Source organism: Morone saxatilis, unplaced genomic scaffold (assembly GCF_004916995.1).
Source record: "Morone saxatilis isolate NCDOM2014 unplaced genomic scaffold, NCSU_SB_2.0 Contig23, whole genome shotgun sequence".
Lineage (NCBI taxonomy): Eukaryota > Metazoa > Chordata > Actinopteri > Moronidae > Morone > Morone saxatilis.
The window spans coordinates 6,010,949-6,028,256 of NW_023339796.1; the positions used below are offsets into that span (position 1 = coordinate 6,010,949).

Below are 17,308 nucleotides of genomic sequence, written 5' to 3' on the forward strand. Positions count from 1 at the left end.
GAATTTCATTATATTGTTATATAAGTATTATTTAAGTGTTCTGTTCATGTTACTGTGTCCACCTTCTGTTTGGCAAAAACATAAAGGATATACATTCATACTGTAGTTTTAAAGGCGCCCTATTATTGGATCTTAAGTATTCCTTATGTTCTATACATACACTATATGATCTCGGAGGTTGATTCAAAGCATCATCAGAATATGATTTTGTGTCTAAAATCTGCCCACAAAGACACATTTGCAGCATTTTGTCTGACGGTTTACTAGTTTGAAGTGGTACTGTTGTCCAATCAATCATCCCGTATTGTGCCTGTTCAGTCTGTCAGAACTTAGACTTCAAAATTATTCAATAAATATCCTTCAAACTAAGCTACATCTACTTGCAAATATGCAGAAGAGCCATCATTTTTATCAGTTAAACTGAAGAAAAAATCATGAAAACTAGTTAAAAAAAACTGTGGCAAACGGTGTTATTCCTCATCTCTCCAACAGATGTCCCCCTAATATCATGTTTTCCATCTCCACTCAGAAAAGAGGCAGAAATACATAATCCAATGTTTATATTGTAGATACATTTATATATCTTTTTTCTTTACAATGAAATTGATCCGTCACACAAGATGACAAAAAAGAAAAAAAAAAGAGAGCACACAATACAGTCAATAAACCGAACCTATAGAACCTATGATTGTCACTTACTGCGAGTCACAAAAAAAGTACATACCGTGAATAAATAATCTACAGAAATATGTACAATATGCACAACAAAAATTCAATGGAAGTGCAAATAAAGCTTTGGATCCCTGTACAGGAATTAAGGTAAGCAGATGTAGACTGAGCCAGCTGTCCCCAACATACAGTATGAAGCAATAATCATCTAGAAGTCATAAATTTACAGGATATTTAGTAACATTTAGGCTTTCAGCTCCTGCATTTAATGACTTTTAATAAAGAGCTGAGCAAAAACAAAAAAACAGAAATCAGAGAGAAAAATATGAACACATTACATTATGTACAGTGTATCGCATTCCACAGAAAACTGGAGAGTATTTAATGCTCGTCGTCCAATGAGGATCAAGGCAACAACCACGGGACTACAGGCGGCTGAGAGAGATAGAGGCAGACAGAAAGAGGGATCCAGAGAGGAGGCGACTCACTGCAGAGGAAAAGAAAAAAACTTCATTGTGCTCCTGCTGGCTTCCTTAGCCGGTACAGACAGAAACAGGCTGCGATATTTAACACTGTACAACTCTGCTACCTTTCCCATCTAGACCAACTGAAGACCAGAAGAAGAAGAGAGCTGGTCAAAGGAGCTGCGTGTATGGTTGTGTGTGTACCTCGCTCCTGTCGGGTCGGTAACACACACACTTAGCACAATGCACACATGTGAGTCTTCTGTAAAGTCCCAAACTTTAAGTCTCTGGTGGGTTCAGTAGCTCTGTTACCCAGAGTTCAAGTACTCCAGTGCCACTTCATAGCAAAACTTGTACTGGTCCTAGGAGACAGGAAGACACAAAAACATTAGAGAGATGTACATGGCTGGATCAACCTGTTAGGGGGCAAAAAAGAACAGAAGGGCCCCTATAGACGCGGATGTGGCTCAGGAGGTAGAACGGGTCATTCACTAATCAGAAGGTTGGCGGTTTGATCCCTGGCTCCTCTTGATGGATGTCTTGAGCAAGAAATCTTGAACCCCAAATTGCTCCTGATGCTGTGCATCAGTGTATAAATGTGTCTAGATGTAAAATATCTTGACGCAGACACATGTAAAGTCTGGTCACAAGCACAATATATTGAATTTTAAAGGGGCAATCTGACATTTTTACCTGGGGATGGAAATTATACATTTATGACAAAAAATCTGCGTTAGAAACTGGGGGCAAGGAGTTTAAAAGAGGTAAACATTTACCAGGAATGGAAGGTCTAATGAAAAGATGCTACGGGTTGCATTCTGGGAAATGTGTATGAATTAATTAGTTTCTGTTTGTAATTGCCTTTCAGCTCCTTTGCCACCAAAAGAGTCCTCTTTAAGACAATGCCCTAATTAGATAATAGAACAGAAGGGTCTATTCATCTCAGCTGATTTTGTGCCAAAATATTCACATTTTACCAATTGATCAAAATGCAACTTTGTTAATAAAGCTTATAACATGGGTTTCGGGGCCCCTGGAGATCTGAGGCCCCCAAAAAGGATCTGTAGCATGATTGATAATCCAAACATGGATATATACAGACAACAAAACAAACTCAAATACAATTATTAAAACAATATTTCTTTCTTAGTCAATAAGTTAAATAATGTGAATGTCAAGTATAAAATGGATCATACTATTTGAATAAGATTTATATATTTATATGAACTGAGTTATCTGCTGTCTAGATGTAAAATATCTTGATGCAGGTACATGTCTGTTACAAGTCTGGTAACTTAACGACCACAAGTGGAATTTAGTGACTTTTAAAAGGTGTAATCCGCTGATTTGACACACAAAGTCAATTTAATCACTGCAGGGAGTACTACTCCACCTGCACATCAGGATTATCTGGGCTTGGGTGTGGTTATTATTCATTTATGACAGAACGCCTGCATTAGAGACTTAAGTAGAAGAGTTTGAAAGAGGTGGGCGTTAACCAGGTATTGAAGGTCTAATGAAAAAATGCTAGTGGTTGACCCATACTAGGGACTAAAAACCTTTCTGTTTGGATTTTTTAATCTGTCTCCCCCCTATGAACACCATCTGGAGCTTTGTGAGGTTATGCTGCAATGCTTCCTCACCAGTAGGTCCACCATGTTGGGTTTATTGTTCCGTAGTGTTTTGACAGCGTGGAAAACATCCACAGAGCGCTGGTGTTGAAGCATCTCACACACAATGCTGATGGCACAAAACGTCCCACTGCGGCCGCCTCCATTCCTAGAGTTGTCACAAAGAAGCATTAGAAAATGACATATAATTAAACAAATTTAATTTAATCAGATTATATTTACTTGAATAGAGACAGGTTAAGGCTGATAATATAGCTGGCAGAGGGGTGAGGAGTTTCACAGATTTGTGATTGCAGTGAAGCTCTTCAGTCAGTAGGTGGAGATGTTTCATCTTTAATGCCAGCAACGAATGCATCCCCTCTGCACTGTGTGTTGTGATAACTTACAGACAGTGGACCACAGTGCGTCCCTCGCCCCCGTCGTACTCCTCCTGCCACTTGTCCACCTGTCGAATCAGCTTGAGGAAGGAGCGTTTGGACATGGGCGTGTCTCTGTACATGGGCCAGCCCAGGAACTGGAACTGCTGCACCATACGGTAGCCGTCCTGAGGCTGGAAGGGGAAGGACACACTGGTTATCCCAGGTTAACACACTGAGAAGGGGGTGGGGTGCGGGGGTTAATCGCTGCTGTGCAAAGATGCAATCAGACTGTAAAGATACAGGGCTAAGCTTAGCCACGACAGTGACAAGTAGGACAAGAGATGGATAAGGGCACGAGGAGTCACTGGAAAGATGAATGCGCAGGTAGATGGGTTGATAGATGAGAACAGTTATTGCTGGAGACAGATAGTTAAGATCTAAGATACAGACACTCTACATCACACTCAGACACATCGATCAATAACACTTGTCAGTGATCATGTGTGATTAGTTTGTATTCGACTTAACATGCCGGGGGTGCCTCTGCCGGCCAGAGGCTGCTAGGACACGTTAATATGAGGAGTGATTATTGAGAAACGCGGGGCCAGACTGTGTAGGGGTAAGGAGCTTACGCAGGTGACTGCAGGTGAGGCTGCCACGGGTCAGGACCCTTTCTGTGCAGCCATGTCTGGTAGTTCAAAGTTAAAGGGTCAGTTCACCCAAAACAAAAACAAAAACTAAACATAATGTGACTTACATGTAGTGGTATCTAGCCATGTGGATGATTTTTGGGGTTTTATTTTAACCAAGTTGTTAGATATCAATCCAATACACAGTGAACTGTATTTGGTTTATGGTTGGTCACATAATCTACTCCTACTATACTTTAAGAAATTGTCTTTCCAGAATCAGTGTCCTTGTTGCTCTGGATGGTCGACACACTATCAACAGCTTTCATATTATTATTGTTTCATTAGAAGGTACAGTTCACAGGTCTGTGAACTGTCTAATGGTTCCCAACCTGAGGGCCATCTGTGACCACATCTGTGTAACTTTTATTTATATTTTTCTATTTTTTTTTAAGTAAAGTTAAGTAAAACAGTCACAGGAATAAAGATTCATCTTCGACTGAGCTGCTCACCAATCAAGTCCATACTAAGGTCTTAACCTGTGATAAGGGGTCACAAGTAAGCATTTATTTTAAGGGGGGTGTTAGCCACAAAAGGTTTTGGGAAGCACTGATTTTGAGCACTGGCTCCCAATCTCTTTGGCTCCCTTTAAAATGAAACACGTCTACATTACATGTGAACCCTTCTCACAGCTTCAATATGTCTGTTACTGTAGTTGTGAACAGTAGACAAAGGTGATTTTTCTACTGAAATTGTTTCATTTGATTCCTTTTTGGAGGCCTGAGAGGGTAAGACTATCCAGCGTTTATCAAAAATTAGAGAAAAGGAATAAAATGTATATAAATATTTTCGTGTAGAAGAAACATAATACTCTCCTATCCCATCAATCATCTTGGGAACCCTCAGATTCATCTTATGAACACTTTAGGGGGTCGGGACCCCCACTAGGGGTTGCCAAAGCTTTACAGGGGGTTGCGAGTTCTTCTTAATTGTAAGGGGTGGGAGAAAACTTTAAAAAATACACACAGTAGGCCTATATCTTAGCATTAGCTTCACCTCTGTGAAGAAAATGTAAAGTTAAGTTGTTACTTTTGAAGTTCATATTATTATTTAAGATATTAAGACTCTGAAGACCTGAACACAAGATATATTCACAGAGCCTTCACTCTCCGATAAACATCCTCATTCTGCATTAGAAAAGTTGTTCAAAATGATTCATAAAAATACATAATACAGACAGAGAATTGTATAAAAAGTTCCTTTAACAGGAAATAATCTGCTCGTTTTACACTTCCCCGAGTTCACTGTTTTGGTTAATTGATTTGAATATAGTAAGAAATATCTATAACATATATGTCACTTTAAGGGGTCCTTTAAGGAAAAAAGTTGTGAACCACTGGATTAGAGTAATGAGAACATAGTGTATTTTATTGTGGTGGAAGAGGAAATCTCAGACTACTGGACTAATAAAACCAAAACTATTTACATGCTGTGACAGAGCTGAACTGAACCTTTAAATTAGATTCAAGTGCTACCCAAAAAGGTGTTGATTGAAGGAAAAAAAACAGTTGAACTTGCTTTCTACCTTTTTAAGTGTGAAAATGTTTTCAAAAGCTGTCTAAAAAAGACATGTGACTTGTGGCAATCGCACCTCGGTCCAATCACTGGTGCAGTGGCATAGTTAAAGAACAGAATGACTCTGCCTCTGCACAGCTTGAATGGACAGGCCGGCGTATGAGTGGGATGTGTTAGGTGTGCAGTCACAGAATAAATTGGCTGTTGTGATCACCACAGGGTAGACAAACAAGTTATAAAAGTTACAATAAATGGGCAGCAGAGCTGGAAAACTACATTATTTTCTCCTAAGCAAATTATTTTTTAGATTTGATGCAGCACCCTTGAGTGTCACCGTACCCGCGCCGCATTGTAGATCCGAAATATTCTGCTGATGATGTCCTCCTCCAAGTCGGCGGAGACAAACTCCACCTGGATGGGTCCGTGGCGGTGGACTCCGTTTTCTGGCCAGTACTGTGGGCACAACTAATAAAAAGAGGCACGTACACACACATACATTCACACGCAGAGAAATTCAGGTACACCAGCACACACATACACACACATACAGACAAAACAAAGAAAAACAAAGAAAATGGAAGATGATTCATTAGTTTCAGAATCGAAATGGCTTTTATCTAAAAACTGATTTCACAACCTTACACATTTGTTGAAAGGTATGTGGGATTATTAAGTTTGAGGACATGAATCATAAGAAATAAGAGGTAGAGAGAAAGAAGGTGAATTAATTCAATGTGAAGTGCTTTCTTTTTAAAAAAATATAGTGAATTGCTTTTTCACTGGAGAACATGCAGACAAAAGCTGGAATATTTTGATGGACCAAACACTAAACACAGATGGACTCAAAAAGTTTTTTCTCCTAATCAAGTGACCCTTTGTTCAACTAATCAAACAGAAATTCCTCAAAATCCTTGGTTGATTGTTCTTATGTCCTCAGAAAAAAAACACACATTTTATATTTCTAAAAAGCCGTTTTTGTATTTTTTTTCCCTGACATTTCCTGAAATGAAACGATTATGCATTACTCTATTACTTAGCTAACATATTCGCTAAGCTTAGCTAACTGCAGTTTTTCAACCATTGATCAGTTACTTTTAGCTAACTATTTTAACTGCTTAACCATGACTTTTTAACTCATTAACTCACCTATTCAATTATTACTTAGCTACTTTAGCTATTTCAGCCATTTATCCATGACTTTTAGCTAACTGTTTAGACTTCTCTATTCACTTTTTACCCACTCTCACAATTCATGGTGTTCTGATTTCACAACTGACTCAGTACGTGGACAAAAATGTTTTAATTCATAATTTCTCGTTTATTGTTTAAGCTACTCCACCATCTTTCCATGTAGTATGAACTGCAGTATTGCAGTATTGAATATTGTAAGCATTCCCTGTGGTACAAATAACCCTGGTTGAGAATCACAAACCATCAATCAAGTAAAAGGCCACCCAAACGATCTGGTTTGAGCTGTGGAAATGAGAGCATTGGCAGCTTTCTGTTTTCAAATCATTGTAAATGTAATACATTTGGCTTTTGAAGTGTTGGACAGACAGAATAACTTATCTAAAGATTTAACCTGGGCTATTTTTCACTCATCAGATTACTGTGAAATAAAAATAATAATCTAAGTATTAAGAAGCAGTCACTGAAAGTGTTATTGACTGTTCTAGCAGCAATGCTGAAAAGTACAGAGGGAGAAATAAACCCCCCGGGAAACAAACATAAGAGCCAAAAAATCTCCCCTATTTCCAGTCCTTAGGAGAAAAAGCCCAGTTAAGAACATGCACCTGCAGAGCACACTGCCGGCCTCACAGCACTAAATCTGACTAGTGGAAGCGTACACACACAGATGGACAGATTCTGCACTGACAGACATGCCTACATACTGAGTCATGAACAAACAAGGGAAAAGGAGACTACCTGAGAAGAATGCAAATAACAGGCGTGAGTACACGCATACAGATGGACAGACAAATATACACTCGCTTTCTTTTCTCTAACACACAAAAAGCACAAACATATCCAGTCTCTGTGGCAGCAAAAGCACCACTTTCTAGCTTCCTTTGAGAGCCTGTCAAAACTTGACAAATTCAACAGATGCAAAAACAAAGATGCTGATGGAGAAGATGGTAAACCTCCACCTCCCTCGTCTCCATCTACGCCTGCCCCCCTACCTCCCCTTCACACCTGTGCTGTTTCCTTGGCTGGCTGACTGGCTGGCTACAGTGAGAATATTGAATGAAAGGCCTTTTTCTATCCAGCCAGTCAGTCAGGCACCTAGGGAAAGGGGATTTGGATGGGGAGAGCAGCCTGGCTTCAGGCTTTGATCCCCGGGTGTTATGACAGAGCCTCGGGCTGAGAAATCTGGAGAGTCTCTTCCACAGGCCTGTTTCTTCATCTACCTGCACTTTCATGTCAAGTCCTCTTCCACTCCACAACATCTACCTTATTTCAAACATGTTCTATATACACACAGCCTATATATGTGTTTGACAGTACAGATACATCCGTAAATTCATATTGGAAGAAAACACACACACAAAAAAAGCAATCTTTTTCTGAATCCAGTTCCCACGCTGTCCTTTTGTATGACTTTATTAGATATGGACGTCTGATGAAAGGAACTGCTTCATCTGTCATCTGTTTGTGAGTGCACTTCTTGCAATATCCCCCGAGGGATTATCTTGTGTATTGCGTGTGTGTCTGTGTATGCGTATATGAACACGTATCAGGTCGGGTTTACCTGGGCCGGATCGACGTCGTTGAGCATTACTATGGATGTGCAGTGATAGTCCAGCACCAATCTCCAGAAATCCTTCACCGTGTTTGGCAACGGGTGCTGGGTCACTATGAATGCAGAAGGCTGCTTGTAACTCTGGAGGAGAGTGAGGAAAATAGAGGAAGACAAAAAGAAAAGGTTTAAAAAACTGTTGCTAAATACACCTCATGCATAATACGTCACATAAGCTGACAGCTTACCAAAAATAAACCAATAACCATTTTAAAATGACCTCCATCCTTTGACCTGCCTCACACTGAGTGTTGTTTTCTAATGGAAATTCCATGTCTAGGGAGATTATATTTGGACGCTGCACTTTTAATGTGGTTCCTGGCTCCAAAGGATAGCCCGGTGGTGACTGAGAGCATCCTGTGCCTGAAAGGTCACCTGCTCAATCCAGGCAGGAGCCAAAAAGTCCATCACTGGACACGTGCTTTGTCAAGGTGTTCTTTGTTAGGTCCGCCCTGAATAAATGTAACACTTGAAAATTGCTATACATTGCATTTAGGGTTTACTCTGGGTTGTCCTGTGGTGCATTTTAGTCATTGCGACAGAGAAAACAGCTGTTACCTTGAGTCAAGTCTCAAGTGTCCGTGTTTATGAGGGCTAGTCTGAATTAAAACGACAAAACAATCCCACCTAAGGAGCTATTTAGTAGCTGTTCTGGAGCTTTTGATCATATCACATCATCTTCATCAGCATGTGGAGTTTGCCAGTTATTGAATGAATGTTGAACCTAAACTTAAAAGCCAAAACAGGGTATGTTAAAAAGTCCTTAACATACTCAAAAAATGTCAATTTCAACACCTGTCTATGAGAGCTAGATGTGATATGATTACAACCTCCAGAACAGCTTCTATTTTGTTGACTGTTGTTTCAAAAGGTCAAGCTTTGAAACTTTGAACCTCATCTTAACTGTTAATAGTCCTAATTCAATTATCTTTAAATGTATAGGTGTGCTAATAACAAATTAACCAGGTAAAAACCTGAGACTTTTATTTATTCATGCTAGTCTCACATCAAGTCTCAAATCCTTGGTTTAGTAACATCAGTCTGGCTCCACTTATTCACTCTATATATTTATTTTTAACTTTTCCTCTTGTATAACACATGTCTGTACTTGTCAGCAAATTTCAATAAACATCCTTTTGTTTGGTTCATGCCTGGTCTTTTGTGGGTGGGTGGCTGGGAAAGAGGCGGTATTTTATTTTACAAATTGTATTGTTTTTTTGTCTTTTGCAGTCTTGTGATGCTACATCTCACTCTACATCATGTGGTGTGCATGTGAGAACTAAAAGTCATTAAATCCTTGAACTAAAGTTAAAATTTTAAGTCTCAAGATTATAGCTCTGCCTCACGCTGGATTCCCACAGTCTATCCATTTATTCTGAGGTATTTAAAATATTAGCATGTGAAAGAATCACACCAAGTGTGTAAGAGGCTGAAGTACCAACGTCATCGCTCTGTGACTACGATGTTTGCCATTAACTGTCAAAGCCAAAATACCTGCTTTGACATCACTGGTTAGCGTTTGACAAGAAAAGCAACATGTGGGAAAGTTTCAGCGTCAATTTGCTGCCTTGTGACTCAGTGTCAATTTACCACTTAAAAATTACAGGAATTCAGTTAGCAAGAATCCGAACGTAGGTTTAAAGTTGCAAGATGCAGAACAAAGCGGTATAAAAATAGCTTTGTTCGGTGACTTGAACTTGAACCTGAACTTGCGCCAGTGAATATCTGTAAAATGTGAAATATTCTTGTTGACCCTTACATCCATGAGTGCAGCGTTGATGTAATTGGAGCTCTCCCCGTCAATGGTGATCAGGAACGGGAGGCAGCGGTCTGGTGGAAGGACGTCCATGCAGCGGTTCTTTTCATGGTTCCTGGGCAGCAGGGCGATGCTGCAGTCTTCCACCCGCAGCGTGGGCGTCACCATGTTCAGAGTCTGTCAGGGTTGAAGCAGAATTACATGCTGTCATACCGACGCGAGAAGGTAGGCACTTGGGTCTTGAGTGTGCTAATTATCTCCCAATATGGTAATTAACAATGCAATTCTTTAATCAGTTACATTAGCGATAGCTCTGACTCCCCTGTTGCGACTGTGATGAAACTTAAGGGGGGCGATGCATCCCAGGTAACTCTGATTGGTCCAAGGAGGGGTGCTGCGATTACAGATTAAAGCAAGGTGACATACTTGCTACTGATTGGCGCAGAGGGGGACTACGCCATTCATCAAGAGACAACATGTTTACTGTTGTTTTGAACTCAACCTGCACTTGAGCTAATGCCTTATTTATTTGCATACAGTGCTTTATTTGCCTTATTATGTTAAAAACACCTCACCCTGAACTCCTCTTTAATGGGACTGGAGTTGGTCTGTGGGTCCAGGCGGTTCATGTCGTAGTACACGGAGCGGAGCTGACTGGCAGGAATAGTGGTGTCGCCACAGAGACATGCCTCCAAGATGGCGTCGTGGATGAAGACATACTGCTCCTGCAAAAAACAGCATCCTCATTGCGGATCTATCAGACTTCTAAGACTCATGACAACGGACAACATATGACTTTATTTTTACCAGCAGCAGCAGAAATTCATGAACCAGTGTTCCTCTGCATTTTTGCTGGAAGAATTCAATGAACTTTCAACGACCTTACCATGATTATTCTTTGCCCCTGAGGCAGTTTCTATGACTAATATTTGTCATTGTCTATGTTCAAAGGTTACATTACATATTTTTGCATTTTTTTTTACACAGCTGCTTTAATTCTCTTATAAAACTGACATTTTAAAAAACCTAAAATATTTAGAGGCCTAGAAGAAGATATTTTCTTAAATTCCATGACCTTTCAGGTTTTTCATGACCCCATCAAACCTTGGTGACCTTAGCCAGGCTGAGACTTCATCATCATGACTGTCATGATCGAAGCATGTTGTTGGTTGATGTGTTAGGGACAAAAACAACCCCCTGCTGTTCTTAACTTCATGCAGAGCGAAACTGGAAATCGCGACACATGTCCTCCTCCTCACATCAGTCAGTCAAGCAGTCGACATGGTGACACAGCTTTAGGCTTGATGCAAATCTTTTCTGATGTGACATTTCCAGCTGACACTCCCTTGTCACTTTGGACCAGAATCCGCAAACATGCACAGGGGTCACTGATTTGCAGATTCACATAGAAACATGTGTTGCCAGTTTGTTTGGTCTAGTGCAGAATGTGAACTGTTGACCTGAGTGTTTGACTAGCCCGGACTGGGGTCAGCAGGTTGGTGGCAAAATGGCGCTCAAACCAGAATCCACAGATTGAAAGATCTTATCTGAGCTCATAAACTATAAACAACAACAAGGCTTTTCATTTCCGCGGACAGATTAAACCACGTTGAGGGTTAGTGTCTGGCCGCAGGCTGAGGAGCCGTGCCAACGAGCCTGAACACCTGCGAGGGAAAACACACACATACACACACTTTGAAGGTCACTGAACTTGAGGAGAGTGACTCAGGGTGAACAACATTTGGTCTCCAGTTACTCAAATCCCAATTCGGACGTCAACGATGAAACATTTGCCCATTAAGTCCAATGACGCTTGTGATTTAAAGGGAATTACGGTGAAATGATGCATCCAACGAGACTATGGACACCTCCAGATGGCCGGTGTTCAGGAAAGCGCAAAGTCCTTTGGTAGCCCATACCGGCATAAAGCTGGAGGATGAGCCAGGGATGTTTTCAGCCATCAATATGAGCTAAATGCTTTCAGTTACAAGCCTCTAAACCCTTTTATTATAGCATGTATTGGCAAGCACTTGTGCTTAGTATCCTGGGAAATAGTTAGGGAGTGCACTTCAATAAATGTCTTTTGTGAGAAATGATCATAAAAATGTAAAGCCGTAGTCATAAATACATCTGCTGTAAATATAAACACCATTCATCTGATATCTCAAGCAGGTTAAAAGAAGCAGTAAGGAGCACTTGTCCTACAGGTAGAGGTCAATTATATTTTGGATAGCTTAGTTACATAATGACATATATTCCCACTGTTTGAAAAATGTGGCACTAGAAAATGAAAAATTAAAACTAATTATCCTGCATTTTAAAGGATAATGGACATCATCAGTCACTGGCAAAATGGTTAAAAAACTTCACCCAGTAGATTGCTTATCCTTCAAAATTATTGACTAATAAATGTCAGGTAATGATTTATTTTTGCCAGTAAAGAATATTTTTTTTTTCAAAAGGAGCTCCTTTCTTTGCTATTAATTCTGAGCATTTGTTCTGGAGCACCAGAGAAGTGGGGCTTATGCTGAGAATTACCCGCAGATACTAGTTAATCCACATTTGATGGCAACAGCCTGTCAAGCTGCATCCTCACTTTTTTCCTTTCACTGATGAGTCTCTGAGGAAAGGCCCAGGTCTGCTGAGGCCAGTATGGGACCAGATTTACCGTACCTCAGTCTGGACCATGTTGACCCTCCGAGAGCGCAGCTCCCTCACGCAGTTGTAAATGTCCACCACACCCTCTCTCTCCGCCATGTCCAGCATGATGTCGATGACGATGAAGCAGCCTGTCCGTCCTGCCCCGGCACTGCAGGAAAACAAACAGTTTGGAAACTTCAGGGGTGCAACTGTTTTTATTCAAAATGAGGAGGACACCTGACATTAAAAGTATGCCATAATTAAAACATAAATTTAATAGTTACGTATTTCACTGGGTTATTAAATTGATTGTGATTTTTTCCCCTATTGGCATATTTTAAGGGGTTGGTTCCCAAAACAACAATTTCTACTGTGAAGACTATGCAACTTTTGAAAAGAGGAATGGACATTATATCCCCTTTTTAATGGAAAGTTGAACTCTTGAGAAATTTTATACACTCTTATAGTTTTACATGTACAGTCTTACTTGGTCTGGTATGAACAATAGCATATGGTGGCTAATGTTATCTTATGCTACACATTTTAGCCATCTGTGGATAATCCAAAATAAATTACAGTCACTACTTTTCTTAGGAACTATTTGTTTGGTAAAACTACTCTAAGACATGGATCTCAAAACAAACATGGTCTCCAAGGGTCTATACCACTAGAGGTAACTGAGGACCTTTTTTTCTAATATACTTTAACTGACCTTTAAAGAGCAAAGGGACTTTGGAAGACAAAATTATTTTATGTACTAACAGTAAGACTGACAAACAAATGTCACTCATGTCAGAAGAAATAGTGTTGTTTGTTATATTCTTTATATTGATTTTACATTCCTGTTTGTCTCCAAAATATTGGCTATAATCCTCAGTTGGAGAGGTCTAATCTCCTGAACGCTGAGAACTGCCAGTTTTCAATCTATGGACTGAATAAAACCAACTATCTGGTAGGACAGGTATGCACAAGTATACAGTAACTGGGTAGACAGAGTAGAAACAACAGTATGAACAGAGTGGTCAGTTCCAGTGCACACCAACCTGCAGTGAACCACCATGGGCCCAGCATTGGTCAGGGTCTTAGACTTGACTCTTCTAATAAACCCCAGCAGGCCCGTGGCGTGATACGGCACACCGTGGTCTGGCCAGCCCGTGAAGTGAAACTGTCGGATCTCCCGGATCTCATGAGCCCCTCTCTAAGGAATAGAGTCATCATGTTAAACACACAAAGCGCAGCAGAAGACGGTGGGGATGTGGAGAGAACACAGAGGATACAGTGTGCAGACCATGTGAGAGGTCCTTCTAAAACAAATACTGAGTTGGATTGAATACAAACACTCACAGCAGCAGTCGAGGAGGGGTTGAACAAAGTTTCCATTATCTAACAGCAAACAGGATGTTCAAGGCCCCTCTAGCCTTATTTCTTTAGCTACTGTAGCACTTCTCATCTATAATCTAGACCTTGTGGATCTAACATATAAACAGCAGCTTTTGCAGTTTCAGTTATTTAAAAGTTTATTTTATAGGAGACCTCATTGCCTGTTGATTTGTGGTATAATAAGTCACAGTTTAACAATTATAATGTGATAATTATAACCCAAATTGCCAACTGTTTGTTCTTCAGTGTTAATTAAGCAATATTCAAATTTAAACAGCAGGAACCCTCATGGTTAGAGAGGGTCTCAATGGGTTCTACTGGAGAAACTTTTATTAGATAAAGTGAACAGTACATGCTATACCGCCTTAGCAACAGTGTTGAGGGGTAAGGTGCTACTGTGAAATGTCTGTCTCCATTATATCCTCTTAGAATGACTTCCTTTTTGAAGATGCAGTGTTTGGAGTATTAAATGATAAGGGCATATTTCATATTATTCTGGGGGAATGCATTTTTTGTTTGTAGAAAACTTGAACAATCCCGGCGAAAATTGGTAAAATCTATATGTTGCTTTCATCTCATTCATCTCAGTCTGATCTGTGGGGGTGACAGCTGCATGCCTTGCTGCCTACCAAACAATCCAAATACCAATACTATTAAATTCCTCCAAATAAAGACTTTAAAATCTAGAAATGGAAGGAAAAAAAACAAAGATTTGAGGTCATAGTGCAGGGCCATACTAGCTGAAAACAATTAGAATCAGAGGAATTTGAGTAATTTAAAAACAACATTTGGAGACATCTGTTCGCACAAGTCATAATTCTATGACCTTGATGAGTTGTTTTAATAAAGGGCACACTTGGAACAGAACTAAGTCCTTTTTAAATCATCCACAGTAGCGAAGAAACTTTTAAAGATGACTCTCCTGGACCACTTAGCAACTATTCTCAAGGTGCTTATGAGCATAGCATATAACCCATAACTTCTTCAGTCAAACTGCTCAATGGCCAAAGGTTGAGGTCTAGTGCTAAATCCCCCAGCTTAGGGGCTGAACAAGGCTGATGCTGAACAAGTATGAGTGGCCAAAAGAGGTTAAAAAGTGTACCTTCTCTACAGCAAAGGTCCTGATGACGTACTCCGAGAGCAGCTCAGTCTCTATCAGCGTCACCTTGATGTCTCTGTAGATCTCAGTGTCATCAGGCCAGTACTTACAGCACTTCACCTGAGATAGACAAAAGCAAGTGTTTTATAATCATATGCACATATCCTGTATGCTGAGTGTAATGCATTTACATTTGCACACACAACGCTTTATTTCGCTGCACACACACTCATAAAAAATGATTTGAATGTCTGCAAGTTTCCAGGCCATAATTTTTTCCAATAAAGATAATTGTCACATAACATTACCTCGCATTTGCCACCTGATATTTCAGTTTCTAACGCATTTCTTTCAAGTCAAAATGAGATTTGCTTCGTATTAGTTTCAACCCCAGGTCAAAGATCTGCTGTAAATGGGAATCTTATGTATCGATGGAGAGCTCATTCTCACATTATTGCTTTTTCATTCTCACGTCGATAATGTGAAAATTAGTCTAAAGGTAGACTGCAGAAAAAACTGAAATGGAGCAGAATAGGTACTGAGGGGGTGTAAGATTTGTCCACCTTAAAATTTTGACTACCAGTGTTGAGAAATAGGACAAAACATGAAAAAAATAGCGTACTACAATTGGATGAGGGAGATATAATGACAATCCAATAATGATATGAAATAATAAACCCTCAGCTGTTTAAAACAGATTTCCCAACAGAAATCTATAACACCCCACTGGAAATATTACTTGTATTAGGTATCATAAGAGTGCAAAATTACCCCCCTCCCCCCCTCTCCTTTTCCCCCGTTCAATTAAACTGTTGATACTGAGGGAGTAAGGCTGGTAATAGTGATTGAGATCATGGAGGTATATCAGAGAATGATAATTTTTGATGAGGGATAAATGCGACATCAGCCACAACTAGATTCAATTTTCATTTCTGGAGTCTATGCGCTGATTAGGAATGAAATGAGATTTTGGTTTGTGGAGTGACACAGACAGAGGGGGACTTTCAGGTCCCTCTCTCTGACACCCCTGATGACTAATCCCCGATGACAATCACAAATCCACCGTCCGCTTCCAGCCAGATTGAATTAGGCAAAAGCCATTACCTTATTAGATCACTCTGAATCAGGCGCCTGCTTTGGGGGGGAATTAGCCTTTGGGCTAAATTATGCCAGCGTACACACAGATGTTCTTTTGTATGGGCACACTTATGAGTGTGTGAGTCTGCGTACACACTACTTGAACTCATTTGCTCATATGGATAAAGTGTAAGGAAAAGAGGCACACGTAGCATCACCTCATCACACACATCAGCACACTACCTTCCAAACCAAATCTCTCATACATCAAAGTACGGCGAGCGCCGCCCCTGTGTGTGAAACCAGCGGGACGGAGTCTGTGTGTGTGTGTGTGTGTGTGTCTCTGTGTGTGTGCCAGGATTTCCCAGAGTTCATCAGCAACTGTGCCGAGCAGATGGCCCACTGTGATATGGCGGAGTGATTTTATGGGGCCCTCAGTGGAGCCACCGTCACTGTGACCAACTGTGCCTACCGCCCGCCATTGGACAAGGATCATATAACAGACGGTTTGGGGGCCGGGGCCCACCGAGGATGGCACCGCAGCTAAGCAGGTGTGGAGAAGGTGTGGGGCGGGGTGGGCTGGGCTCAGCTACTGTAGAGGAACGGCCTAATGAGGTACCTAGAGATGGGCCCATGAATCATTATCAGCTCTGCTACATTTAAGCCCCACCAAAAATGCACATCAGCGAAATCAAGGTGTGCCTGTGTTTAAGGGCTTTCAGTGTAAATGTGCTTAAAATTCTTAGAGAAAATCCCCCGGCAGTCAAAGCATTACACTGTACGTAAAGACCTTCATTTTCTCTTGATTATAACCTAACCAGGAGGAACTACAGTGTGAGTTAAGTGGAACAAATTAGGACTGAAGTAGGGCTCGGGGTTTTTTTTTTTTCCTGAGGCAGGTCACATGCTGTAGTGAGCAAATAGAAAGTCAAGGCTCTACCATTAGTTCGAACATTATGAACCATCCTCACCACTCAATAACAGCCCCCTTTTTGTCCAATGAGGACAACATTAAGAGATGTTTCTGCTCAGGAGCTGGCGGCTACAGCGGAGTATAATCTCCTGTTATATAGAGCCACTCAGATGAAACACTAGTCAGTTGCCTGGATGCCTCTCTGGTAATGAAGGCCATCAATCAGTTTCTTCTCACTTCTCACTGATCAGATAGATGGAAAAAGAGCTGGCGGCACGCGAGACCCATGCCTCACTAAGCGCACACACACACACACACA

General features: G+C 40.7%; 1 protein-coding gene across 6 annotated transcripts in view; it reads right to left on the reverse strand.

The window, feature by feature from the left end:
* Positions 1 to 552: 552 nt before the first annotated feature.
* The window catches only part of LOC118334671 (receptor-type tyrosine-protein phosphatase mu-like), a 162,745-nt gene continuing 145,989 nt past the window's right edge, over positions 553 to 17,308 (reverse strand). For 4 of the 6 annotated variants that reach the window (XM_035670698.1, XM_035670697.1, XM_035670696.1 and 1 more), the window contains 10 exons: positions 15,003 to 15,119; positions 13,564 to 13,718; positions 12,554 to 12,689; positions 10,456 to 10,605; positions 9,884 to 10,057; positions 8,077 to 8,208; positions 5,667 to 5,792; positions 3,151 to 3,314; positions 2,777 to 2,912; positions 553 to 1,495 (listed from right to left, as the gene is read on the reverse strand). In XM_035670698.1, coding sequence (XP_035526591.1) covers positions 1,442 to 1,495; positions 2,777 to 2,912; positions 3,151 to 3,314; positions 5,667 to 5,792; positions 8,077 to 8,208; positions 9,884 to 10,057; positions 10,456 to 10,605; positions 12,554 to 12,689; positions 13,564 to 13,718; positions 15,003 to 15,119 — 1,344 coding nt within the window. In that variant the 3' untranslated portion in view covers positions 553 to 1,441. The remainder of the gene's footprint in view (positions 1,496 to 2,776; positions 2,913 to 3,150; positions 3,315 to 5,666; positions 5,793 to 8,076; positions 8,209 to 9,883; positions 10,058 to 10,455; positions 10,606 to 12,553; positions 12,690 to 13,563; positions 13,719 to 15,002; positions 15,120 to 17,308) is intronic. The other 2 variants (XM_035670694.1, XM_035670695.1) reach the window with 2 other exon arrangements.